Source organism: Daphnia pulex, chromosome 12, assembly GCF_021134715.1.
Source record: "Daphnia pulex isolate KAP4 chromosome 12, ASM2113471v1".
NCBI classification, from domain to species: Eukaryota; Metazoa; Arthropoda; class Branchiopoda; order Diplostraca; family Daphniidae; genus Daphnia; species Daphnia pulex.
This window is the reverse complement of record NC_060028.1, coordinates 1991831-2015463: the sequence shown is the minus strand read 5'-3', so window position 1 is coordinate 2015463 and position 23633 is coordinate 1991831. Positions and strand designations below refer to the sequence as shown.

General features: G+C 39.1%; 10 protein-coding genes across 11 annotated transcripts; 5 read left to right on the top strand and 5 right to left on the bottom strand.

Moving 5' to 3' along the window:
- Nucleotides 1–246: 246 nt before the first annotated feature.
- Nucleotides 247–3531, bottom strand: LOC124209382. Of its 2 annotated transcripts, none has more exons than XM_046607332.1 (4): nt 3371–3531; nt 3096–3304; nt 2732–3020; nt 247–2666 (listed from the first exon to the last, which is right to left on the bottom strand). In XM_046607332.1, exons 2-4 carry the CDS (start codon nt 3270–3272, stop codon nt 430–432), a joined length of 2703 nt encoding a protein of 900 aa, XP_046463288.1. In that variant the 5' UTR covers nt 3273–3304; nt 3371–3531; the 3' UTR covers nt 247–429. The 2 variants fall into 2 exon arrangements, with proteins under 2 accessions (XP_046463288.1, XP_046463287.1); XM_046607331.1 differs by having other exon boundaries at nt 3096–3299; nt 3371–3508.
- A 1689-nt stretch (nt 3532–5220) lies between these two features.
- LOC124209381 lies at nt 5221–6252 on the top strand. Its single transcript, XM_046607330.1, has 2 exons — nt 5221–5382; nt 5491–6252. Exons 1-2 carry the CDS (start codon nt 5371–5373, stop codon nt 6139–6141), a joined length of 663 nt encoding a protein of 220 aa, XP_046463286.1. The 5' UTR covers nt 5221–5370; the 3' UTR covers nt 6142–6252.
- A 1167-nt stretch (nt 6253–7419) lies between these two features.
- On the bottom strand, nt 7420–8736 carry LOC124209380 (trypsin-7-like). Its single transcript, XM_046607328.1, has 5 exons — nt 8584–8736; nt 8411–8498; nt 7973–8346; nt 7742–7896; nt 7420–7680 (listed from the first exon to the last, which is right to left on the bottom strand). The coding sequence occupies exons 1-5, from the start codon at nt 8651–8653 to the stop codon at nt 7504–7506; spliced, it is 864 nt and encodes a 287-aa protein (XP_046463284.1). The 5' UTR covers nt 8654–8736; the 3' UTR covers nt 7420–7503.
- Nucleotides 8737–9727: 991 nt separating this feature from the next.
- LOC124209379 (trypsin-7-like) lies at nt 9728–11206 on the bottom strand. The gene is made up of 6 exons (XM_046607327.1): nt 11023–11206; nt 10856–10940; nt 10666–10758; nt 10295–10593; nt 10021–10175; nt 9728–9934 (listed from the first exon to the last, which is right to left on the bottom strand). The coding sequence occupies exons 1-6, from the start codon at nt 11090–11092 to the stop codon at nt 9773–9775; spliced, it is 864 nt and encodes a 287-aa protein (XP_046463283.1). The 5' UTR covers nt 11093–11206; the 3' UTR covers nt 9728–9772.
- Nucleotides 11207–12742: 1536 nt separating this feature from the next.
- Nucleotides 12743–14182, top strand: LOC124209376 (trypsin II-P29-like). The gene is made up of 6 exons (XM_046607325.1): nt 12743–12914; nt 12985–13069; nt 13153–13245; nt 13321–13598; nt 13670–13824; nt 13889–14182. Exons 1-6 carry the CDS (start codon nt 12848–12850, stop codon nt 14060–14062), a joined length of 852 nt encoding a protein of 283 aa, XP_046463281.1. The 5' UTR covers nt 12743–12847; the 3' UTR covers nt 14063–14182.
- Nucleotides 14183–15449: 1267 nt separating this feature from the next.
- Nucleotides 15450–17064, top strand: LOC124209378 (trypsin-1-like). The gene is made up of 6 exons (XM_046607326.1): nt 15450–15773; nt 15840–15924; nt 16009–16116; nt 16218–16495; nt 16555–16709; nt 16769–17064. The coding sequence occupies exons 1-6, from the start codon at nt 15710–15712 to the stop codon at nt 16925–16927; spliced, it is 849 nt and encodes a 282-aa protein (XP_046463282.1). The 5' UTR covers nt 15450–15709; the 3' UTR covers nt 16928–17064.
- Nucleotides 17065–17381: 317 nt separating this feature from the next.
- LOC124209374 (2-iminobutanoate/2-iminopropanoate deaminase-like) lies at nt 17382–18396 on the top strand. Its single transcript, XM_046607323.1, has 6 exons — nt 17382–17513; nt 17631–17704; nt 17768–17928; nt 17997–18065; nt 18131–18186; nt 18247–18396. Exons 1-6 carry the CDS (start codon nt 17397–17399, stop codon nt 18301–18303), a joined length of 534 nt encoding a protein of 177 aa, XP_046463279.1. The 5' UTR covers nt 17382–17396; the 3' UTR covers nt 18304–18396.
- LOC124209375 (signal recognition particle 19 kDa protein-like) lies at nt 18394–19154 on the bottom strand. Its single transcript, XM_046607324.1, has 3 exons — nt 19005–19154; nt 18639–18895; nt 18394–18574 (listed from the first exon to the last, which is right to left on the bottom strand). Exons 1-3 carry the CDS (start codon nt 19061–19063, stop codon nt 18450–18452), a joined length of 441 nt encoding a protein of 146 aa, XP_046463280.1. The 5' UTR covers nt 19064–19154; the 3' UTR covers nt 18394–18449.
- A 163-nt stretch (nt 19155–19317) lies between these two features.
- On the bottom strand, nt 19318–20181 carry LOC124209373. Its single transcript, XM_046607322.1, has 3 exons — nt 19845–20181; nt 19664–19726; nt 19318–19597 (listed from the first exon to the last, which is right to left on the bottom strand). Exons 1-3 carry the CDS (start codon nt 20022–20024, stop codon nt 19520–19522), a joined length of 321 nt encoding a protein of 106 aa, XP_046463278.1. The 5' UTR covers nt 20025–20181; the 3' UTR covers nt 19318–19519.
- A 124-nt stretch (nt 20182–20305) lies between these two features.
- Nucleotides 20306–23622, top strand: LOC124209372. Its single transcript, XM_046607321.1, has 3 exons — nt 20306–20394; nt 21217–22101; nt 22181–23622. Exons 2-3 carry the CDS (start codon nt 21220–21222, stop codon nt 23402–23404), a joined length of 2106 nt encoding a protein of 701 aa, XP_046463277.1. The 5' UTR covers nt 20306–20394; nt 21217–21219; the 3' UTR covers nt 23405–23622.
- Nucleotides 23623–23633: the final 11 nt, after the last annotated feature.

Here is a 23633-nt window from a genome sequence, read left to right as displayed (position 1 = left end):
ACATAATCTCTCAATGAAGAAGTGTGTAACAATAAACTATGTTGTTTAGTCTTAGTCTACATTTACAGACCTACTTATATATAAAATTATGGTTGAATTTTATTCTGAAAAACTAAAGAAACTCAAACAGAGGAAACAACAAACTAAGTAAGCGACTTTCGAGCTGACATCAATTTTGACCGGAGATGTTTGATTCTGGTGAAATTTGGAATGGCCTTCATTCTTTGATTATTAGGAAATAATGTATTCAACATTCATCATGTATTCTATATAACGTCAAATTCAGACTTGGTTAGATATCGGCACATTGAACGAAAAACCCCAAAACAGAGAAAAGAATATTAGTCACACAAGAAAAAACAAATTGTGATTTTTCAACAATAAAAACGAATTAAATGTTTGTTTTCGCAGGAAGACCAAGGACTGAATTTACTTCTTCCTACTAGAAGCTCTTTTGCCGATTGCTTTCACTTTTTTCGCCGCTGGAAGATTATCGTTGTCAATGCTACACTCGAGAGCTTCTTCCTCCTCAATCCTTTTCAAGGTTGAAGCAAATTCTGAAAAGCTATCTTGCGTAATCGTCGACACATCCAGCGGAAGGAATCCCAAAACAACTCGCTGCTTAAGCAAATAATCAAGCTCTTTACAATCTTCTTTAAATTTGGCGCTTTGAGCCAGAAAAAGATGTCGAGATTTGACGATCAGACAACGCGTAGTTTTTCCGGATCCTAATGGTTTAGCTATAGCACTGTAAGCTAGCTTCACACAGTTATCCATTACTCCAAAAAATGTATCGGCAAAATTTCGCGCTTCTTGAATTTGAGTGAATGCAGACTTGACGACCATTTCCTTTTCGGGAGACTGCAAAAAGGCCAGCACTTCCGGAAACTCTTCAGCACCTAGAAATTGTGCTTCCTTTTGCTCCCATGTGAATTTTGGAGGTTGGTGGGATTTCAATTCTGATATCCTGGCGTCTAGAAGCTCTTGTAGCAGGTCACTGGGTAAATTGAGGAACTGAATCGAAGAAACGAGCTTCTTCAGCAAGTGAGTGTTACTATTAGAATGATCTGCCGGTTGACACAATCGCTCTACAAAAAGATGAAGTGCATTCGGATCATGGGGTGGCAGCCAAGCGAAGCAATTGACGAGATCCACTATGCAGTCTTCCAACGATTCGTCGTTAGGATCGAAGTTATGAACAACATGGAAACTCAGGTACAATAGACAGTTGACACCGACATGACTTCTTCGACTGATGTGTTCGATATCGATAATCAAATGACATTGCTGCAACATCTTCCACTGGACCGCGTAGGAAAGAAATTCGTTGAGTTTTGCCAGATTTGATGATTCGGAATTTTCTTCAATGCGGATCAGCATGTCGACACACGCAGCCAGCGTAAATCGGTTGAGCAATGGAGACAACTTGACGTGTGCGAAGAACAATTCAAGGGTTTTTTGGGAAACCACATCGAAACCAGTGAAACTGCCGCGATCATGCAAGGCTTGGGACAAAGCAGCAAAGTGATCCATTTGCTCTGCTGGTTTACAGGCCATTAGTTTGCTGATCAATTCTTCACAGCTTGCCCATCCTAGTAACTGGGATTCAAGCTCAGCTATGAGGCGGGCATCGTCGTCACTGGGAATTCCGATTGACTCGTTCACCATTATTTCCATCAGTTGAATGGCTTCTTGGCTGGCTTTGAAGCGAAGGCAGAGGTTAAGCATCCGGAAGATTCTTGGTCCCGTTTTGATCCATTCTGACGACAGCGATAAGACTTTCGTCAACATAACCGACGACTCCGTCAATGGTTCACGCTCCATCCTTTCCAGCACGTGATCAAAGCGATGGCGCACATCGAAATAAAAAGACTTGCTTTTGGGCCAAAGAATAAAGACGGACTGATTGTACCAACGGGTGATGGTTAAACTGTTGCTGTCCGGATGATTTATTATTTCTTCTCGATCAGGCTTAGAACCCGCTTTAAAAACAGAGCCAACGAACTGAGTCTGAGATTCGATTTCTAGTCCTTGGAACTGAGCAGCCAAGTTGTCCACGCCCATCCAATGACTAACTGTGTAGGCAATGCGTTGAATCTGATTTATCTTCTTACTTGGCCTCGAACGGACATCCGATGAACTACTTTCCAGTTTGAAGTCGGTGGGTTGAGTAGATCCGGTCACTTTTCGGGTGAGCAGTGCTAAATAAACCTCCAGCAGGCCATGAGAACGCATCAGATGAGCAACAGAACGATCCTGACCCTTCAGCATGCCGAAGGAGTGATATTTTGCGTCATATCTGTGTTCGAGGCCTATCACCAGCATTTTCGGAGCTCCTTCTTGATCCCTTTGTTCAGCCCAGCATTGAAAGTCTTTCCTAATTTTTGTCAAGGCAACGAGGAAGGACGAAATGTCTGGTAGAGGTGGATAAAATACAACAGCAGGGGAATTCCACTTAATGTGAAATATGAGCTCAATTCTGTAACCTTTCGAAACTGGCGTCATTTCCAGCTCACTGTCGGCATGTACAACAGACATATAGAAGTTTCGATGACTGTCTGAGGAGTGGTCGAACACTTGAGTGTTTTGATGATGCTGAATGGTAAGTAAGCCACCTTCATGGCCTCCTTCAACTGGAACTTGGAGAACTATCGTCGCGAAATGTCCTATTAACATAAAATCAGAACTACAGTTAATGGAAAACATATTTTAAAAAATTTCTTTTTTCAACCTGGATCTTGCATCAAATAACGATGACGAACGTAATGTCCTCCGGCCTGATAGATCACCATTTCTTTGAAGCATGCCTCAGCACCGATAGTATCGACATCGATTCTGGACCGTTTAAGAGTGATTTCCATCAAAGACTGTATTGTCTCGTAGAATGGATTTTTCAGTGAAAGAATCTGAATTTTCTCAGCATCAATTTTCCAAGATGTTCGCAAAAGTGGTTGAACAAAATTATGCAATCCATATCCAAATGATGTGGGAGCAGCCGAAAATTTCAACCTCTCTGCATCCTGAGTTACCAAGTGACACACATGATCAATTAATTAGCACAGAATGTAATTAAAAATATAGAAAATCTTCCTTACCAGAAGTGACACAGGTACATGAACATCACCGACTTCTGTGACATTAATAATGTTGGGTAATCTGCTGTCTGTTGAATCAAGCATTTGGCTAAAAGTGAACTGAAGAGATGAATTGGATGCCATTGAATCTTGAGTCAAATAGCCAATTGCATTGAGCAGTAGTTCTTGGAATGCCATCACATGAACTTCAAAACATGGGCCAATCTGATCTAATCAGATAAAAGTTTTAATATATGGTTTAGAAAGATCTAGAATATCCAAAAAAAGTAACAAACCTCATTTGAAATTTAACATTTGATTTGTAAATCAAGCAATAAAACCTGGAAAAGGATTATGTAATTAAAATGATGAGTTAAACTGCAACGGACGACTTCACAAGTCTTTTTAGCTTTTTAGCTTTTCGCCTTTTTCCACTTCCCCTTAAAATTTTCAAATCAATGGCGTTGCCAACTTAGATTTATGGAATAAAAAAATAACTTTCAAATTAAACAAAAAATAATAATAAAAAAAATATATTTTTTAATTAATCAATGCCACTCAGACTCAAGGACGGATTAACTATTTATTCGTCCATTTAATAAAAAAAAAACGCAAAATTTCTGACAAAAAAGAAATAAACAGAATTCACGCGATAATTCGTTCATGTGGACGCGATAATTTAACACGAGCCAGGGTCACAATATAAAAATAGTTTGGGCGAACGAAATTTCTCAGTCCATTATTATTTATAACATGAAAAAAATCTGAATTTTTATTACTTATTACGGTATCATGTTTACAATATTCATCCATTTCACGAAGAAATGGGAAAATGTTGTTATGTTTGGTTTATTACCTTAACGAGTGGATTGAACTTTATCAATTCACGGCATCATCTATTGGTTCCGAACTGCTGATGTCTATTCGTGCTGATTGTTCATATTAATTAATTAACCATTTTTGTTAATTGTTACCTGCTGACCCAACATTCTTGTCTTTCGATTGACTTTGCTCATTTGTTGTAACTTATTGGTTGCAGTGGTCGCCCTTGAAAGTAGGACATTCACAGTAGCTATCCAATTATACAAGCAGGTTTTGTACCCGAATTCAAGGGTAAACCCTTTTTTCTGTACATTTCTGGCTGTTTTTTTTTATTGTCTTGTCTAATACATGTAGAGTGGGTTTAGACTATTTACTTTCCGTGAGATCTGACGTTAAGGTGCAAGTGCACGCGAATGCTTATAGCGCTTAAATATGACATTGGAAGGGTACACAGAATTTTTCGGATTATATATTCATGAATGTGTTCGCTTTTTACGACTGAGATTAAAAAAAGACCATAAGTAAAATTGTAATTACCTCCTGGAAATGCACTAGTATATATTATAGTATAACATCAGCAAAAAATTGTTAGATAATCTGAAGAGAGAAGGAAAATTGTGTAGTTTTTTTCTGCAAGCGGTGGGATTTGAAGGACACCAATGCAGAGCAATCGACTCATATTTACTATTTCCTAACAATAATAATAAAACTGAGAGAAAAAAAAACTAGATTTTTTATTGCAATTAGAAATACTACAAATGCCAAATACCCTTCAGTTTTTTTAACCATAGAAAGAAATTATTTTGTTTTTATTGCATGTAAAAATAGAATATTAATTAAGGCAATCAAAATCTAATTTTCTTGAATGTCTATGCGCAATTACTGTAATGTTGAACGTAGAAAAAGGGGGGAAAAAGTTCTACAATTAACTCGATGAAATTTCACTTTTTGCTGGGTGACGCAATCAAGCAACTAGTCTTCCGCATTCAATTATGACCCTTCTCCTGTTATTCCGCGGATTCAAAAAATCGTGAAAGTGAGCGGTTAAGGACGTTTCTTCGCGGTTAATATCACACCTTTTACTGAGGGTGTTATTAAAATAATCAATTTGCAGTAGCAGACTCAACCCTTTTCTCAGGATTCCTGATGTAACGAGGGTTACAGCCATGGAAACAAATGCTAAATATTAACATGTAACATTACCTTTCTCGGTGTATCAACGTACTCCTTTCAACTCGGGTTCTCCCGTCTATTAGCAAGACTCCACCCACCTAGGAAAGAATTCGAAGGCTGCATACACCTGAGTCACGGAAAAGTTTTACGAATAGTTCGTTCGTGAGCTAGCTGCCTGTAGGAGTGTACGAAGGTTAAGGTAGCATTCGAGTATATAAAGCGTTTCGGCGAACAATTCAATTTCAAACCTGTCTTGTGAAGTGGAAGTGGGAATACGCGGTCAAAAACTTGGCGGATCAGCATGAAGTTCTGTGTAAGTGATCCAACTAAACGATCGTAAAATTAGAAAGAAATTTGAATTAACTCTTTTAAATTTTTATTCGAAATTTTAAATTGGTTCCTTTGTTTTTTTCTTATTAAGGCTGCAACTCTTCTCTTGCTGGCATACATCTCAATCGCCAATTCTGAGTTTATATCACCGTGGAATGCGGGATGGAGCGCCGTAATAGTAACGGGACACTCCGCCGGATACAATGGCGGTCATCCGGGTCACTTTGATGACTCTAATGACTCGTCATCTGACAGCATGCTGGACCCTGAAAATTTCCCATCAATTGATGACGAATCGGCGACTTACGCAACTCAATACATTGCGCAGGATGAATTGGGACAGACTAGTTTCGGTTACGCTCATCCCGGTCAGGCTGCCACCAACTACCGCGATGCTTGGGGAAATCAGGTAGGTAATTGGGCGTTCATCAGTCCCGAGGGGCAGAAGATTATCGTCGCTTACATCGCTGATGACCAAGGCTTCCGTGCCTTCTCCGACCATCTACCTGTGGCCCCGTCGTTCATCAATGTGGCACCAACGGAGACACTCGAAGTAGCTGCGGCTCGCGCCCAACACTTGGCAGCTTATCAAATTGTTAAGGACCGTGATGTTCTTTTAATTCCGACATCAGCCCCAAGTGTCGATTATACCCAGTCTGTGACGGATACACCCGAGGTGAAAATGGCTCGAGCGGAATTCATGAAGCTTTTCAACGAGGTCAAGACTGCGCGCGCTGTGTAACATAAGCTATGGCCATACTACTTACTGTAAATGATTGTTATCATTCGTGCATAATTCCATTCCTATCCTATTTTGAAGTGTGACAATAATAAAAATTTTTTAGAAAGCCCACACTACTGAATTTTTATTTTGATTGCGAAAAAGCATAAATTATTTGCCAATGGTTACCGATCAGTAGATACAATGCAAATTTTTTAAAATGCACAGCATTTCAAGGACTTTATAGGCGTGGTATCTAGTTCCTTTTTTTTTCATGCCTTGGACGCAAAGTGAAAGTGAATTTAACAACATGGGTGACATTGTCATGTTCTTTTTAAGAGAACTCTTGGCTAGTAGTTGTTTATTGTAATGAAAAACCCGCGTTCAAGGAAAAACAGCCTAGGCAACAAGCAAAACCTGTTCTACTTCGACCCCGGAAGCTATACACTATCTTGATTTTACCTTTTTCTTTTGGAAACAAACTATTAAGTGAACCAGAAGTCCTAAAATTCGCAACGGTCTCTTAGTTGCTATAGTTTTCAGTGACTGTCAAAAATCAAGATCGTACCTGTATGGTATTGAGCAATACTGTGTTACACTTTCGGCGACTTTTGTCAGGTAGTAAAGCTGAACTCCCATTTTCATTTCAAGGCGATCGAAGAATTTTCCACAGGAAACGGCGAAATTTGGACTGCTGGAGGTCTGAATAGATCAGCAATCTTTCAAATAAAAGGGAAATTAACTTAATTATAAAATTTAAGCAAAAGGGGGTCATGACGAATTAATTGTGAGTAGAAACTTCATCGTGTTGGTACACTTATTTAACCCCATTTTTGTTACCCCAATCAGCCCCAATAAAAAAGGTGACAAGTCTGCTGGTTTTCTTGGTGATCCATTATAAGAAGAACCGCCTTGCTGTTTCTCTCGTAAAGTAGCTGACGGATTAAGATTATTTGGCGTTAGATATACAATTATTAAAAACCATATTTTTAAAATATGATTATAATAATCATTCAACATAGTAAATTTAAATATCCACTTGTTAGATACCGCCATCTGAATATTGATTGTTAGCTATAGTAAAGTGCTAACTAAGAGGTTTAACTATGCATTATGACGTCATGCTATTTTTTTTAATTTTTTGGCTTTTACATGTTATTAATTATCACATGGATAATGTTTGCCGTTCTTGATTGACCCCATCACGTTCGACTTGGTATTTCTAATAACTTACTTGTCTGACAATAATTATACACGTATTCAAAGACTGGTAGCTACTGGTAGATAAATACACTATACAAAAAATACAATATGTTTATTACTCGAATACATTAGCCTTACACAAAGAACCTTTCTAAATGAGTTGCGATTGAGATCAGTCTTTCAGATGGCATCGGGTGACGGCGCCAGAACAATTTTGGAAATCCATTCCAGGTAATTATTAACGCGCGTGTAAATACCAGGGAGACGAGGAAGGGCACAACCTATGCCTCCACTGACCACGCCTATTGCCACGTGATGGCTCTTGTTTTGAACCATCAGTGGTCCACCGCTATCTCCCTACATATTCGATTTGAAAAATATTAAATGGTATTATAAACATCGATCAAATCAATGTTACATTGCAAGAGTCTTTGCCGCCTTCTTCGTAGCCAGCGCACATGGACGTTTCTGAAATGGCCAACGTCTTTTTGCCTTCTTCCAGCCACTGCTTGCACTTTTCATTGGCCAAAACGGGAACGTCTACTTTCCTCAATTTGGTTGCGTGACGACCACCTGAAAATAAAAAAATGGATCAACTCATTCAAGTAAAATTCACAATTAATAAAATAAATTAGAATTAAATACTAACCGCTTTTGTCATGTCCCCATCCAGCGACGGTGGCCATTGCGCCAGTGTAAGTATTCTTGTCCGGATCCGGCAAACAAATCGGCTTTACTAAATCATTCCAGGCGGCTTCTTGTGCTAAATTGATCAAAGCGATGTCATCTGCTACTTTGCTCTTGGACGGATCGTAAGAAGGATGGTTGACGATTCGATTGATTCGGTACATTTGCGCTTTGTCCGACAAACTATTGGCATCGGCGCCACGATTCCAAGCGACGCTGACTTGAAATTGGGTAACTTCTTTCCTGATGCAATGGGCAGCTGTCAACACCCATTTCTTGTGAATTAACACCCCTCCGCAGAGGTGCTCGCCACGTAGTCCCACTAAGGAGACCATCCTGATTGGACAAATACGCAGTCAGAATCACAATTTACAATTTATTTGATCATTTCGTGTAATACCACGGAAATTCTCCTTCGATAGTTTCTTCGCCGTTGACAATCTTCGCTGTGCGGCTTTTTCCGGCAATGCCGCAATCAACATCGGCCACTTTAAATAAAAATAATACACAAGACATTCGTTATCAAGTCATGCACTTATGTCACATTAATAAGCTTTAGAGGAAATTATTTACTGTTAATGAATGCGGAGATACACTGAAGTTGTAGAAGAAGAACCGACAGGAGCAGGACGAACGGCGGCATATTTAAAATACGTTAGAGTTATTATTGGCAGGAGTGAAAAGCGGACGTATTGCCAGGAGCGATTGTAGAAGTGAAACTGTTTTGAATTTGAGTAAGACCCTCCGTCATTTATACTTGCTCCGAAGGGTCGTTCAGAATAATAACAAAAGGGCGACCTTAAAGAACAACAAAGAACTACAAGTGCTATATACCTGCTTTGACGCTATATACATCGCACGTGGGTTTGAAAACTAAATATTCAAGGCTCTGCTACCGGTATACTAGATGGGAAAATGTGTGTCGCTACTACCCTGATTATTCGTAAACACGTAATTCCAAGTCAGACGCATGCTCTTTCTTTTATTTTCCCTTATTGACAACACATTATAGTTCACCCCATATAATTGCTCAAGTGATCAATTAGGCTACAAAAGTAAATTTGGCCATGATAAGGTGACGAAAAAAAACGGAATAGTTTGAAACTTAAAATAAAATGGATAAGGCTAATTAGAAGGGAAAATTTGAATCGTTTCAAAAAATTAATTGCGGTCAATAAAGGCTTCACGAAGCCATAAGCAGAGCGCCCTTGCATACATGTGAATGTTCAGAGGGAATCATAATTTAAAGTGATAGAAACAACCTTAGTCTAAATGGTAAACGCATGAGGGCCAACCCTTGACTGAATTCCTCTTATTGAAGGTTGTACGATATTACGTTGCGGCGCATTACCGTCTGCGATTGCGTAGATCAATTTTAACTAAGACGTAAATGCTTAACCCGAATAAAAATAAATTTCCGATTTAATCGTATTTACCAATTTTTTATTGTTTTAGCCCATTAAAAATTCCAAAATAATAGGTCAAATTCATTTTTAAAAATAAATAATTATTTTAAATAAGATTTAATCGAAATCACATAAAAATAAAATAAATTTCCGATTTACTTGTATTAACTATTTATTATTTTTTAGCCCATTTACAAAATTCCAAAATAGGTCAAATTCATTTTTGAAAATAAATAATTATTTTAAGGAAGATGCGTCTTGTTCAGAATTTGTCAATGAATAAATTATGTACAATTGAATAAATTGAATAAACGATGACAAATTTGAATATCACTTTCGTATTGAACTACCGTGAATCACGCTCCGCGTATCAACTCTGAAATCCAGTCGAGATATTTGTTGACCCGCGTGTAAAGTCCCGGCAATCGTGGCCTGGCGCAACCGACTCCCGCGCTGACAACTCCCACAAGTAGATGGCGTCCGTCCTTTTTGATCATCAACGGCCCGCCACTGTCACCCTGTCAAAAAAACAATTGAACCAGCTCATTTTTAATAATTTCAATGTCTCATTTTATTGTTTAAAAAAATATGTCGAATCTTTTACCTGGCAAGAATCTTTGCCACCTTGTTCGAATCCGGCACACATGGAGGTGTCGACGATGGTCAGCGGCTTCTTTTCTTCTTTGTACCAATCCTGGCACACCTTGTTCTCTATAATGGGCAGGTCAACTTTCTGTAGGGCGTTTGGCCGTTGACCGCCTTTCGTTTTATTATTTTTGGGCAAATGGATAATATAACACAAATAAGCTGAGCTTAGCCTCGTTTTTTCAACAAAATTTTTAACAATATATCCCAAAAAATGTCCATATACGATTTACCGTTTTGGATCTCGTTGGTCAGACCCCATCCGGCAACGGTGGCCATCATTCCGGTGTAGGAATCTTTGTCTGGATTGGGCAGACAGGACGGCTGGACCAGATCGTTCCATTCGGCCTCCTGGTCCAATTGAATCAGGGCGATGTCGTCGGCCACTTTGCTCTTGGACGGATTGTAAGATGGATGGTTGACGATGCGATTGACGCGCAACAGTCGCGTTCCCTTCCGGGCCGTGTTGGCTCCGTCGCGGGCCTTGGCGCTCACCCCGGCCACTCCGATGTGAAATTGCGACGCCTCTTTCCTGCATGTGTGTGTCAAATTATCCGCTTTGTATAAATTGCCGCCACAAATTTGAATTCTTTCGATGCTTTACGTAATGCAGTGAGCCGCAGTTAAGACCCATTTCTTGTGGATGAGGGCGCCACCGCAAAACCGCTCACCGCGCAATCCCACTAATGAGACCATCCTGTGTAGCAATTTGATGCCAAACAATAAATAATAAAACACTTAATTAAATAGCTCGATATAGCGAAATGCGGTTACAATTTCTATAGTCAAATTACCACGGGAATTCTCCTTCGGCGGCGTCGATCCCATTAACGATTTTAGCCGCTCTGAATTTAGCCACTCCGCAATCGACGTCAGCCACTAAATAATTATAGACGCCATTATACATTTTGCTCAACAATTTAAAATTCAATAATGAATGAGTCGATGATTTTTGTTTTACTGTTAATGAAGGCATTGATTGGAACAAAGTAGAAGATTGACAACAGCACGATGAACGATAAATACTGCATGATGGTGGATAAGTAAAACAATTATTTTCTTTGGTTTGACTAGACTTTGTTTTGTTGGACGACAGCCACTAGACTTCCATACAGTCGGAACAAGTTTCGGTGGAGTGACTGACTGAGGAAGTGGACTCGGCTAAATGTTTTTATAAGGAACGAGGAAGGCTCGCAGTGTAGGTAGTGTACGTATGTGAGACGCGGAGAAACGGAAAGTGTGTGTAGTGCGACACACAGCAAGACATGACCTTCCATCATGATGGGCATTCAAGGTTCCTGTATTCATCAGGACGAATGTGTGTCACCAATGTGTGGATATGCATATAGGCGTGTGTGTACGTATGTATACACTGCACAGAAAAATACCCTGATGTGTGGTGTTTGGTATATTATGTCCCCAAACAGTGGCACAAGGATATCGTCATTAGCATAACTGCATCACCTTGTCGGAGCATCGAACCCTCCCTCACGCGCACCCATCATTTCCGTTTGTTTTTCTCCATTACCGGGTCTTTTCCCTAATCGCTAATTTTAATTGTGATTTAATTTATGAAAAACAAACGTCAATTCTTTTCTTACACCAACAGCAATTTGAAATAATTAATTTCCGGTTTACCAAACATTCAAAAGCGTCAAAATCGAATGTGCAATAACGCAATAATATTTATTGTTTCTATTTATGAGCAGTATTTCTGGTTTATTTCTTGATTTAATCGTTTCGTTCAGTTTTTTTTTATGTCAATGTAGGTTTATTAATAAGAAAAATTTTGGACATTTACATCGTTCGTAACTGTGTCAATTAAAGATCATTTCCGTACATAGACTTTGACCTAAACAAAACAAACGTGACTATCGCCACCTTCATGTAAATATTGATGAGGGTTCTTTACAAGAACATTGTCCTCGCATGCGGGGACAACAGTGACGCCCCACGTACAGTACCACAATTTTAAAAGGTACAACCTTAGTATAATAATACAAGTAGGCTACAACAGCAGTACATGCACACAGTCCAGCGAGAAAAGCCACGCATGATTTTTCATTCGAAATCTCATACTTCTCATATGATGTCATATGAGGAATATTTCTATTTTAGATTTATTTATTTATTATTAATTAATTAAAATATTTATTTAAGATTTAGATTTTAGATTTAGATTTTAATTCATATGAGGAATATTACTTATTTCAAATGCTGTATAGGGTTAGCTTTGTTCAAAATTACATCATAGCTTTCCATCACATTTTCTAATCTGCAAAATACCAAATTACCTTTTAAATCTTTCCCGTTCAAAGTCCCAAATTTTAGCGCGTAACAAAGTGGATCAAAACGGACATGCACCGCTATTGCGCTATATAATCACTTCCGACCACTTCCGACCGCGTTTCAAGTCTACAGAGAAGACTGCAGCAGTATGTAGCAATTACAAATTCAAGTGCATTTTGACTCGTGTGTATATTGATGCGGGTATCGGTGTGCGATTTCCTTGACGTTTATTACATCCCGCACAGCGACATCAAATGCTGAAATACCTTGAAGAAAAAAACCGGAAGGATGAGCTTTTTTTTTTTGCGTGTGTTTTCGCAACGCGTTCGGTCTGTCACGCCTATTTGGACACGGCATTGTATAAAAAGACCAGTCCAATCTGTTCAAAGTTCACTCGCAATCTTCTAGTCGAAAACAATACTACTAGCCAGTACATTTTCTCGAGTGTACATCCAGTGACAAGTTTTGTTTGCAGAAGAAAAATAATTTGATTCACCATGAAATTGATTCTAGTAATCACCGGACTCTTTTGCTTTCAACCGCTCATCAATGCCTTCATCAACAGTAATTGATTTCATTGATAATTTTAAAATAATTTCTTCAACTTAATTTTTGATTTTTTAAAAATGTCAAGTGGCGGATGTGGACTGTGGAATTTCGCCACTTCGTAACGGGAAGATAGTCAACGGACTAGACGCCGCAGAAGCCGAATTTCCCTGGTATGTTTAATTTGATTAGATTTCCGTTTGATGAAAAATAATACTGTATTCATCAAATTTGTTGTGGGAAATTGAATCATCAGGATAGTTTCACTTAAACTACGCGGTGAACACTTTTGCGGCGGAGCTCTTATTAACAGCAGATGGGCTCTAACTGCGGCCCACTGTCTACTCAAGTAAATTATTTCAACCGATTCTCATTTTCTGAGAAATTAAATCTAATCATTTCAATTTTGGTGGTTTAAACAAAGTCGTAGAGCACCACAGATTCAAGTGAGCGTGGCCGAGCACAACCTTCTCGACGCCAACAGCCAGCACACCAAATTGTTCCAGGTGACCCAGATCGTTTTGCATCCGTCGTACGTGACCCGCCAGTTGGCCGACGACATCGCCCTCATCAGCTTCGATCGAGCCGTCGAATGGAGCGACCGCATCCAGCCCGTCTGCCTTCCCAATCCCGATAAAGATCCGTTCGCTGGATTTCTGGCCACTGCGGCCGGTTGGGGATGGACCGACGAGGTCAAGAACGGTACAGCACAAAATCGAGACATTTTATTTAGAATTCATATATAATTAACTGTGAATTTGCCAAATTTCCAGGTGGGAAAAGAGCCAACACATTGCAGAAGGTTGACGTGCCCATCTTGGCTAACAAGGATTGCCAGCAGTGGTACAAAGACGAGAAGAAATCGTTGATTATCGTCGATTCGGCATTGTGTGCCGGGCTAGAACAGGGCGGCAAAGACTCTTGTCAAGTAAATTATTTTATCTTAAATCAATTATTTTTGCGGTGTGATTTTTATAATTTTTATTTGATAGGGTGACAGCGGAGGACCGCTTTTGGTTAAGAAGGATGGCCATCATTTGCTTGTGGGAGTTGTCAGCGCTGGGATCGGTTGCGCAAGGCCTCGATTGCCGGGACTTTACACGCGCGTCAACCATTACCTGGACTGGATTTCTCGTACCATCCGGCAGCAGGAGCAAGAATTATAATTCCAATGAAATATTACGAAATTTAATTTTTGACCATTGTAAAGGACTGTATTATATGTATGTATGTACGTACGAAGTAGGATGAATTATTGAACAAAATAAAATATTATTGAAATCGAACTCAAATATTTCTCAAATTATTGGCTAAATTAATTTTGAACTCTCGGCTATCAAATAAAAATAGAAATGTCAGTTAAAAATTTTTTCAAACCTTCCAGGCTTCCATTCATCGGAACATCTTGATAATAATAATGACCGTTATAATAGTCAGTTTCATTCGGTTCTAATAAACAAAAAAAAAAAACAATTAAGAGTAAACCATTGTCATTATTGTCGACGTGAGCAAAAATTCCATAGCAATATTTCAACAACTTGTAAAGATAAAAAGATTTGGTAAAGTCTTTTATTATATTTCATTTTTTGGAAACCCGAATTCTTTCATCTATGACTAATAAGTTAGATAGGCTTCCCATGAATACGCCTCTGCCTATTAAATCGGACATTACCTCGCGCGCATCGTCAACCCAAAAATCGCCAAAAATCCTTGGCCTGCATTAACAATTTCTGTCTTGACATTTCCTTTGCCTGCAACACCAACAACTGCGCGCGTGTTTTGTTTCATATTTTCAGGGGCATTAAGGAGGCGACAAATTTTCAATCATCGATCTATCGAGAGGGACTGTTTACTTGTATGATGAAATCAAAATTACCTACTAGAACGTGATCGATGCGGGCGTATCGGAGTCATTCGATAGGTTCGATAACAGGAAGCGGATGAAGGTGAAAATCGGCCTTCCTGAAGAGGCTCAGGCTCTGCTGGTTATTGATTTAGTGTGTACTGTAGGTCAAACTAACTGGCCGATCTGTGCGATAGGAAAATGAAAAATGAAATTCTTAAAAAAATGTTGAGAGCCGAGATGACCCTGAAAGATAATCTGACGTAATTTTGGGATAACGTACTAACACCAACAATGTGAAGAATTTTATAACAAAGGTAGCACAGCTTTGGTTTCTGTAAAATGTAATTTTGCGTTCTTGTAAAAGGTTTCTATAAAGAAATTCTGAAACTGCATATACATGTGTTACGTAATTAAATGAATGTGTTGAGATGTGGCGGCAAGGTGTTATCAAATTTGGATTATTTCATCAGTCTCCAATCAACAGTATCCTATAATGGACAAATGAATGACGCACGGATGACGACTTGGATCATCATTGAGATGTGTAGCGTAACGTGGTACCAGCGTCCTTGACAGTTGAAACCGGGAAAAGACATGATGGTAGCGATGACATACATTTGATTCCCCAATATTGATGTCTGTACAATATCCTTAGGTATCTCGTGCTGCAGGTCGTATAGCTGGAAAACTGGAAAAGCCTTGAAAAACCCAAACAAGAGATGGGCCTTTTTAGCTTCTTCCTCTATTCCTTTCTTGAGCAACAAGTTCATTTTTTGAACTTCCTATACTCCCGCCCTTGCTTCCAAATCACTTTCAGCTGCCCGCTCATTCGGCTCAGACGGTGTTTCACCGGTGATATATAAAGGTGCTCCGTGTCAGTTGATTCAAGACAACGACACCTTCAACAGCCAACAGATTTCAATCTGATTCGACGTCGCCTAACCAATCTCACCGGTCTTGTAACAAGATGCAATTCATTTTAGTGATCATTGGTTTCCTTTACTTCCAGCCACTGGATGCTTTCGTCAACAGTATTTCACGATTAAATTTCGGATTAAATTTTATTGTTTCCTAATTGCTCGTTTTATTTGATTCAGTGGCCGACGTTGACTGCGGTGTGTCGAAATTCAGGAACGGGCGAATCGTCAACGGCATTGACGCTGTGGAAGGAGAATTCCCTTGGTGAATTCCATTTCCTTTGTGGCCCTAAATAACGTTAGACTTCAAAGATTGATTGGTGTTTTAATTCTTATTCATTATATGCAGGATGGTGTCGCTTAAATTTCTACGTGCTGGACAGAGTGGTGAGCATTTTTGTGGCGGTGCACTCATCAACAAGCGATGGATTCTCACTGCAGCCCATTGCGTCCTTAAGTATAAACCGGAATAACAGAAAAAAACACTCTTATTTTATTCTTTCCATGTTTGATTTAATTTTTAATTAATGGTAAACTAATTGGAATATGAACATTCAGTCGCAGAGCACCGCAGATTCAAGTGAGTGTGGCTGAGCACAACCTCCTGGGTGCCGACAGTCAACAAACGAAATTGTTTCGAGTCAACCAGATCGTCATGCATCCGTCGTACGTGACTCGCCAATTGGCCGATGACATCGCCCTCATTAATCTTGATGGCGACGTGCAATGGAACGACCGCGTTCAGCCGGCCTGTCTACCTAACCCAGATGAAGACTCATTCGCTGGACTGCTGGCCACCGTTGCCGGTTGGGGGTGGAACGATGAGGTTAAAAATGGTATGTAAAAGCATTTTCTTATTTGAAGAATTTTTTATTATCGATTGTCGCAATGTCAGGTGGAAAAAGAGCCAACACATTGCAGAAGGTTGACGTGCCCATTTTGGCTAATAAGGATTGCCAGCAATGGTACAAAGACGAGAAGAAATCGCTAACCATCATCAACTCGGCTTTGTGCGCCGGTCTTGAAAATGGCGGCAAAGATTCTTGTCAAGTAAAAAGGATTTGAATATTTTTGCGTAATGAGCTTACTAAATCAAACTGAATTTACAGGGTGATAGCGGTGGTCCGTTGATGATTAAGAAAGACGGACGCCATCAGCTCGTCGGCGTCGTCAGCGCCGGAATCGGATGCGCTCGTCCTCGCTTACCTGGTCTTTACACTCGTGTTAATCATTACATTAACTGGATTTCACAAACCGTCCGTATCTAAAAGGATTTACTTATTTTTGATATGTTAACTGTATAAATATCTTAGCTATACTCTTTGTAATTTTTCGGCTCTAACTATTTTGTTCTTGATCGTGATATATTTGTAATAAAGAATTTGAATAAAGAAGCAAACAAACATGATGTTAAAATTCGCGCACTTTTCTCGTATTTTGGCGCTCATTTTCTAGGCCTTTTACTCAATGGGCGGCGGGCGCGCATGCGCAAAAAAATAAAAACTTTGACGCACATTTCAAATTTTTTTCACGTAGTAAGGTAAAAAGCCTCAAGGTGTAAAAAGCAAGAAAACACATTTAGTTTTTCGTAAAACCCGTGACGGCTATAAATTCACAAATGTCAAATATTATTATTATTCCATTTTTCCAAGCTTCAACATTCTAGTGAAAGTCTTACAAATAACGATTAACAGAATTTGTTGCGTCTAATTTTGAAACGTAGGAAAGTGATTAAAGATGACGTCATCAACTCATGACCCATTCCAGTCTCTAAAGTTGTTCTGCTGTTGTAGACTTGTAGTTCGCCCAGTTCGCCCAGTTCGCCCAGTTCGCTCAGGTCTCTCCAACAATTCGGTAATAACCCGCTGATCAAAGCATCTTAGTAATATAAATAGTTAAATACTAAAGGGGAGAAAATTTATTGACGGATTTTCATTTTTTGGATTCTGAATTTATGATCTCTTATTACAGAACACTATGTCCAACACGATTGTACGCCGTATTATTCAATCTTCATTTGCTCCAGCAGCTATCGGACCTTACAGGTTTTAAAATGTTTTAATATTTGCAACATTTGGCATACACAGGTGTAATTTTTATTATTACAGTCAAGCTGTTCTTGTTGATAAGACTTTGTACATATCTGGACAATTGGGACTGGATACTCAAACAGGATCACTAGTTCCTGGAGGGGTTGAAGCTGAAGCGAAGAAAGCTTTGGACAATATGGGTCACATTTTAGAAGCAGCTGGAATTTCTTATAAAAATGGTAAATTTTGTATTAAATATGTTGTTAAAAAAATCTGTACACTGCTTTCTTAATTACTTTTATTATAGTGGTCAAGACTACTGTCTTACTTGCTGATATTGGTGACTTCGGTAAGGTCAATGAAATTTACCGCCAATGTAAGTCATAAAGCACAAGAATCAATGAGGGTCATGATTGTTTTAACTAAGTGTTATTTTTTTAGATTTCACAGAAAATTTCCCTGCACGAGCTGCTTACCAGGTTGCTGCTTTGCCAAGGGTATGTGACATTTTTCAAGTAAACAATGGTTCAGTTTGATTAATTATTTTCTTTTTTTAGGCTGGCAGAGTAGAAATTGAAGCTGTTGCTGTTGTTGGCACAATTGAAGAACAATGACTAGAAATGGCCAAATTGTAAGAGATTTCTAGTTTGTTACAATTGTATTGTTATTTGTTATAGAAATGAAGGGAATATAAAGGTTCTATATTATCAATAAGGTAACTTTATTGGTTCCTCTGTACACTTTGTTGGACACAATTGAATCAACGTCTTCCTTTTGCTTTTTTCTTCCCACCACTCTGGCTTGTGGATTGTTCCCCACTTGATTTAAAGACTCTGCTTTTAAGATGGGGAATCTTCTCTCCTATGTACAAAAACAAAGAGTCTCCTGGTGAATTTGAAAACATGATTAGTTGAGTTCCTAGTAGATGAAAATGAACTATTTTGTTTACGAGTAGGAAATGCTGGATTGACGAGTGTTCCATCTTCATTTTTTAATTGCACCCTGACTCGTCCTCTGGCCTCTTCCTCTTTGCTTGCCTCTCTTGAATAGAATTTAGGTTCAAATCCAACTGTGAAATTGGCAGCTGTCAGAACATCACTTATTTCAACGCAAGTAGGTCTTTCAACGGCACGGGATTTGGGAACTCGACGGCCTGCAACTCTTGTTCTGCTGCTATCAATATACGCTGGATAGATACAAATCCATCTGTCAAAAAACGAAAACATGAAGTAAGCAATAGGATACTACAAACTCCCAAATAAATTTTTTTTTCGGCATCTTTTAGCCTGATTATGTTTCCTAGATTATCATTTACCTTTCAGGATCGCACGGTTTTTTATTTGGGTTGAACGACGTTCTTGTTAGTGTGGCCATTTCTAAGCCTCCACGTAAACATTAAAATAAATTGCAGAAGAATTTGGACATAAACAGACGTTTTCATTAATCGGTATAAAAATCTGTCGCTAGAGTGCAGTAATTAATATTTATGTAGTATGTGTTCATTCATTTATCCACAAATTTTGAGTAAATAAGATAACAAAAATCTCATAATTTTCATGATTTGAGGGTATGAATTTTAATTGGGTTTAATTAATTTGATGGAATTATAGTGCCGCTCGCCCGCTCCTTGTCCGACAGGGTTTGATACCCTTGCGGCGAATGTTGGCAACAAGTTTAGCAAGTCCTTCTTTCTTCTTTATTCTTTGAATCAGCGCATCAGCAACATTTAGATAATTTTTAACAAATATATTAGTTGATCAAACTTGCTGTACTCAAAGGGTTTAATTAAGTATCTAGCTCTTGATCGAAACAACGTATACACCATGAGAATCACGACCTCTTTGGGCAAGAATCCTTTTCCTTCTGTAGGGCAAGTTCCAGATGAGCCACTTTTTTTTCCAGATTCACCTGTCGTAATGATGACTGTGAATCACTAAATACAAGATCAAACTTACTATGAAATAAAAGACTTACATATTGCTGGTCTCTGTCCTCCAACTTCGATTCAATCAGTCTTATTTTGGCTTTCATGGTGACCTTGTTTGGAATTAGAAAAAAATCATATTGGGTTAAAATCGGTTAAAATAAGAAACGCGAATTTCTCGTCCACAGTCCCGTCTATAAAATAAAGGAAATATTATATTAATTCACTCACAACACTGTTTCTCAGTTGATTGATTTCGCCATCTTCGTTCGTTGTGAAACGGTTAGCGGCGGTCGAGTAATTTGGCCAAGTCAACAAAATCATAAGAAAACAAAACAATTGAACGCTAAACACAAGAGTCAACAGCTGAGCCATATTGTTGGTTTGATGGCTCGAATCGTCGTTTCTCATCTGAGCACACAGATATCACACGCCCTTTTGCGATAAAAGGCGAGTTTGATTGTATTTGTGCGCTGTCGATAAAATTGGAAAAAGGTTAAAATGAACGCGTCCAGAGCTATGGGATTGTTCCCACGTCATCGCTAGTATTTGTTCGAAGAAAAGGTAAAGAGATAACGAATTCTCTCTCGCGCGAAGAAAGTGAGAACGGAGTAGCGGCGTTAGTGATGCGGACGTGTTGAATCAGATCGGCATCAGGCGAAGTAACTGCGTGAATTTTATAAATCCGCCTCGTGAACAAGATCTAACACAGCACCAATAAGTGCAAAAAACGTTGTTGTTTACCAAACAACTATAATACCAGCAACTCCGCATTCCTCATGTAAGTAGTTTATTTTTGAGTTATCTAAAAAAGTAAAAAGCAATAATAAATAAGGAGACAATATCGTTCAACCAAAATAATTGCTGGCTACTGTTAGAAAAATATGTATCCAAATTATTTTGCTATCAACCATACAAAAATGTGTAACCACGAACTTGTATACGCATTCTTCTCATCAGTTCTCAAAGTTTTATATCTCAAACACGCCACTATACTACATCGCCATGACAACGACTAATCTGCTTCTTGCTTTTCTATTTTTTTCTGCTATGATTACTGTTTGTTTCTTATCTAATTAGTAATTACGGTTAGTAACTCGTACAATATATACAAGGGCGAAAAAAGTTTCTTTTGAACAATAGGCTTGGATAGATCAGGTGATCTCATTCTCTGTTGGTGATAAAACGCCATCACAATGTCAGAGCAAAAGAACTAATTTACGGATAAGAAAATCAAATAAACGGATATAAACTCCCTACCCTTTTTTCTTTTTTTTACAGAGATCTCGCAGTATTTCACAGTTCTAGAGAGAAAAATTGTGTTGCCAAGCAGATTGGTACTATAATTCATAATTTAACAGCAGTTGAGTTATTATTCTATACCTGCAATTTATAATGAAGCTGGCGTTTGAATTTTAATATCTACACTTATTGTTTTTAGCAAATGCCCAAAAGCTAAGAATGTTTTTTACGCTTGTCTACTTTCTCAAAAGTATTTGGTTTAACAATACTACCGATTATTTTAATGACAAAATATTACTGAAAATTAAAAGCTTCGATAATCAGACAATCTATTTCCTCTTATCTGATTCCATGTAAATAGAAAATGAGCTACTTTCAAGTCCAAGTCGAGCGTCTGGAAAGCCTTTTTAAAGACGCAAGAATGAACGCCAGTGAAATCATCCGAATCTACTTTGACATGATCCGCCATAAAGATTTCGAGACGTCAAACGTCATTCCCTTTCTCAATGAGAAAGCCGTTCTTCTGCTGTCACCTGAAGTGGTCGACGTCTTGAAAAATAATCGACTCGACGCTTTCAGCTATTTGCTGGTGGCCAACAATCTACTGGATTTGGAAAACGTCAAAGAGGATTTACTCAACGGAGATGTCCTGGCGAAAGCGACTCCACCAAATACTTTAAGAATTCTGAAAGCGCAGCTAAATCTAGAGGCAGCCGTCCAAGCACTCACAATTCACGAACGTGTTTCTAAGAACAAAAGCAGCCGGCTAGCACTCAAATTTAAAAAACAATGCCCGTTATTGAGAAAAATAGGCAAACTGCATTTTTTCAAATTAAATTTACAAGCAGTCTCAACCTTTGCTGGTGCTTCCAACATCAAACGATTTTGCTTGGGCGACCCAAACTCCCCCATGACTAGAACGTGCAAAACCATTTTGCTGGTGGGAGCCACGGGGTCGGGAAAGACGACATGGATCAACGCTATGATCAATTACGTATTGGGGGTTGAATGGGAGGATGATTTCCGGTTCGTGCTGGTCGACGAAGATGTCAGAGGTGGGACGCAAGCTCACAGCCAAACCCAGGGAGTTACAGCCTACGACCTCCACTACCGAGATGGATTCCGCATTCCCTTTTCGCTAACTATTATTGACACGCCGGGATTTGGAGACACGGCAGGAATCAAACGCGACAAGGAAATCACACTGGACATTGAAAATTTGTTCAGAGATAAAAATGGCATCGAGGTAATATACAATATAAACGTGAAACAAATTTATTTGATTAAAATCTGATCTGTTTTTCAACAATGACTATAAAACGCAGGATTTGGATGCAGTTGGAATTATTGCGCAATCCACAGAACCTCGTCTGACTTGTACCCAAGAATACATTTTCAATTCGGTATTGAACATTTTCGGCCGAGACATTGAAGAGAACATCCACTTCCTTCTGACTTTTTCCGATGGAAATTCACCCCCTGTCTTGGCTGCCTTAAAAAAGGCAAATCTTCAGTGTCGCAAGGATTCCGAGGGATCGCCCTGCTACCAGAAATTCAACAACGGTGTCATTTACGAATCGCAACAATCGGACGAATTCTCGCACTTCCATTGGAAGAATACCATGGGCAATTTCAAGACGTTCTTCGAGGAACTGTCTGGTATGCCAACCAAATCGCTGCAGATGACTAAGGAAGTGCTGAGGATCAAGAAATTTCTCGAAATGCACCGGGAGTCCATACAGAACAGCATCGAAAGACAACTGATGAAGATGGAGGAATTGCACAAGACGGAAGAATTCATCGCCCGGAACCGAGACAAAGTCAATAACAACAAAAATTTTCAAATGAAAGTGCCCGTGATGAAGAAAGTGAAGGTCGTTGTAGACGGTAAAAAAGCGCTCAACTGCACGGTGTGCCAATTCACATGCCACTATCCTTGCAATCCAAACATTTGGGAGGAATCTTGCCCAGCGTTTTCAATGCACATCTTCCGCGATATAATGGTGAAAATTAAAAACATATTCGAAAAAATACCGAGCGCCCAATTTGAACGTCTAGTAGGAGATTGGGCGGCAGCGATAGCGACGTTGCCGCAGTTGATAGAGGGAGCGCTTCCTTTTATTAATGCAGCTTCCAACTGCTTGCCGGGAAATGCACCATGCAACGTTTGCCCAGGAAAATGCCCGAAAGATAAACACCAACACGAAGACTACAAATGGGACTCGATCCAAGAAGAGGAGACGCAGACCCTGTACGAAGTGCGTGAAAAGTACAAAGCCGCCAAGAAACAGCAGTCGAACGCCGAAGAGATCCTGCAGGGACTGAAAGAAGAAATCGAGCGGTTGAAATCAGACATTTTCAAGACGATGGAAGAAATCACAGACTGTTCGAATGTGTTGAAGAAAATAGCACTGCGGGGTAATCCGCTTACCGTTATGGATCACGTCCAGATTATTATCGACAACGAGAAGAGAGACGAGAAACCCGGGTACGAAGAGAGGATTAAGAGTTTGCAAGAGTTGAAGACTTCATTTACAGATAAGAAATAAAGCACAGTCCCAAGCACTTTATAAATAATAGTTATTTCAACGAAATAAAAGAAGTAGAACTTAATTTCAATAATGATTGTAATCTTGTAACCAAGCTGATTTTTCTTTTAAAATATGAATTTTAAAATCTATAATTTACTCTGGCTATTTGAGAAAACAAGTGTTGGCTGGCTGCCAGTTTAAATATTCCTAAATGCGAAAGACACATGTTAACTTAATAAAGGTCTAG

What these genes read in the sequence shown, in the direction of transcription:
- LOC124209372 (XM_046607321.1), top strand. Translation starts at nt 21,220, where the DNA reads ATGAGCTACTTTCAAGTCCAAGTCGAGCGTCTGGAAAGCCTTTTTAAA. An exon ending in GAGATAAAAATGGCATCGAG is followed by an intron (nt 22,102 to 22,180) that starts GTAATATACAAT and finishes TATAAAACGCAG; the next exon opens with GATTTGGATGCAGTTGGAAT.
- LOC124209376 (XM_046607325.1), top strand. Translation starts at nt 12,848, where the DNA reads ATGAAATTGATTCTAGTAATCACCGGACTCTTTTGCTTTCAACCGCTC. An exon ending in CATCAATGCCTTCATCAACA is followed by an intron (nt 12,915 to 12,984) that starts GTAATTGATTTC and finishes AAAAATGTCAAG; the next exon opens with TGGCGGATGTGGACTGTGGA. An exon ending in GACCGACGAGGTCAAGAACG is followed by an intron (nt 13,599 to 13,669) that starts GTACAGCACAAA and finishes CCAAATTTCCAG; the next exon opens with GTGGGAAAAGAGCCAACACA.
- LOC124209379 (XM_046607327.1), bottom strand. Translation starts at nt 11,092, where the DNA reads ATGCAGTATTTATCGTTCATCGTGCTGTTGTCAATCTTCTACTTTGTT. An exon ending in GCCGAAGGAGAATTCCCGTG is followed by an intron (nt 10,759 to 10,855) that starts GTAATTTGACTA and finishes ATTGCTACACAG; the next exon opens with GATGGTCTCATTAGTGGGAT. An exon ending in ACTGCGGCTCACTGCATTAC is followed by an intron (nt 10,594 to 10,665) that starts GTAAAGCATCGA and finishes ACACACATGCAG; the next exon opens with GAAAGAGGCGTCGCAATTTC.
- LOC124209374 (XM_046607323.1), top strand. Translation starts at nt 17,397, where the DNA reads ATGACGTCATCAACTCATGACCCATTCCAGTCTCTAAAGTTGTTCTGC. An exon ending in CAGGTCTCTCCAACAATTCG is followed by an intron (nt 17,514 to 17,630) that starts GTAATAACCCGC and finishes CTCTTATTACAG; the next exon opens with AACACTATGTCCAACACGAT. An exon ending in TGGAATTTCTTATAAAAATG is followed by an intron (nt 17,929 to 17,996) that starts GTAAATTTTGTA and finishes CTTTTATTATAG; the next exon opens with TGGTCAAGACTACTGTCTTA.
- LOC124209382 (XM_046607332.1), bottom strand. Translation starts at nt 3,272, where the DNA reads ATGGCATTCCAAGAACTACTGCTCAATGCAATTGGCTATTTGACTCAA. An exon ending in ATGTACCTGTGTCACTTCTG is followed by an intron (nt 3,021 to 3,095) that starts GTAAGGAAGATT and finishes TTGGTAACTCAG; the next exon opens with GATGCAGAGAGGTTGAAATT. An exon ending in TTATTTGATGCAAGATCCAG is followed by an intron (nt 2,667 to 2,731) that starts GTTGAAAAAAGA and finishes TTATGTTAATAG; the next exon opens with GACATTTCGCGACGATAGTT.
- LOC124209375 (XM_046607324.1), bottom strand. Translation starts at nt 19,063, where the DNA reads ATGGCCACACTAACAAGAACGTCGTTCAACCCAAATAAAAAACCGTGC. An exon ending in AAACCGTGCGATCCTGAAAG is followed by an intron (nt 18,896 to 19,004) that starts GTAAATGATAAT and finishes GTTTTTTGACAG; the next exon opens with ATGGATTTGTATCTATCCAG. An exon ending in CAATCCAGCATTTCCTACTC is followed by an intron (nt 18,575 to 18,638) that starts GTAAACAAAATA and finishes CAAATTCACCAG; the next exon opens with GAGACTCTTTGTTTTTGTAC.
- LOC124209378 (XM_046607326.1), top strand. Translation starts at nt 15,710, where the DNA reads ATGCAATTCATTTTAGTGATCATTGGTTTCCTTTACTTCCAGCCACTG. An exon ending in GTGGAAGGAGAATTCCCTTG is followed by an intron (nt 15,925 to 16,008) that starts GTGAATTCCATT and finishes CATTATATGCAG; the next exon opens with GATGGTGTCGCTTAAATTTC. An exon ending in GCAGCCCATTGCGTCCTTAA is followed by an intron (nt 16,117 to 16,217) that starts GTATAAACCGGA and finishes ATGAACATTCAG; the next exon opens with TCGCAGAGCACCGCAGATTC.
- LOC124209373 (XM_046607322.1), bottom strand. Translation starts at nt 20,024, where the DNA reads ATGAGAAACGACGATTCGAGCCATCAAACCAACAATATGGCTCAGCTG. An exon ending in ATCAACTGAGAAACAGTGTT is followed by an intron (nt 19,727 to 19,844) that starts GTGAGTGAATTA and finishes ATTCCAAACAAG; the next exon opens with GTCACCATGAAAGCCAAAAT. An exon ending in AGGACAGAGACCAGCAATAT is followed by an intron (nt 19,598 to 19,663) that starts GTAAGTCTTTTA and finishes TCATTACGACAG; the next exon opens with GTGAATCTGGAAAAAAAAGT.
- LOC124209380 (XM_046607328.1), bottom strand. Translation starts at nt 8,653, where the DNA reads ATGCCGCCGTTCGTCCTGCTCCTGTCGGTTCTTCTTCTACAACTTCAG. An exon ending in TATCTCCGCATTCATTAACA is followed by an intron (nt 8,499 to 8,583) that starts GTAAATAATTTC and finishes TTTTATTTAAAG; the next exon opens with TGGCCGATGTTGATTGCGGC. An exon ending in GCGGCAAAGACTCTTGCAAT is followed by an intron (nt 7,681 to 7,741) that starts GTAACATTGATT and finishes TCGAATATGTAG; the next exon opens with GGAGATAGCGGTGGACCACT.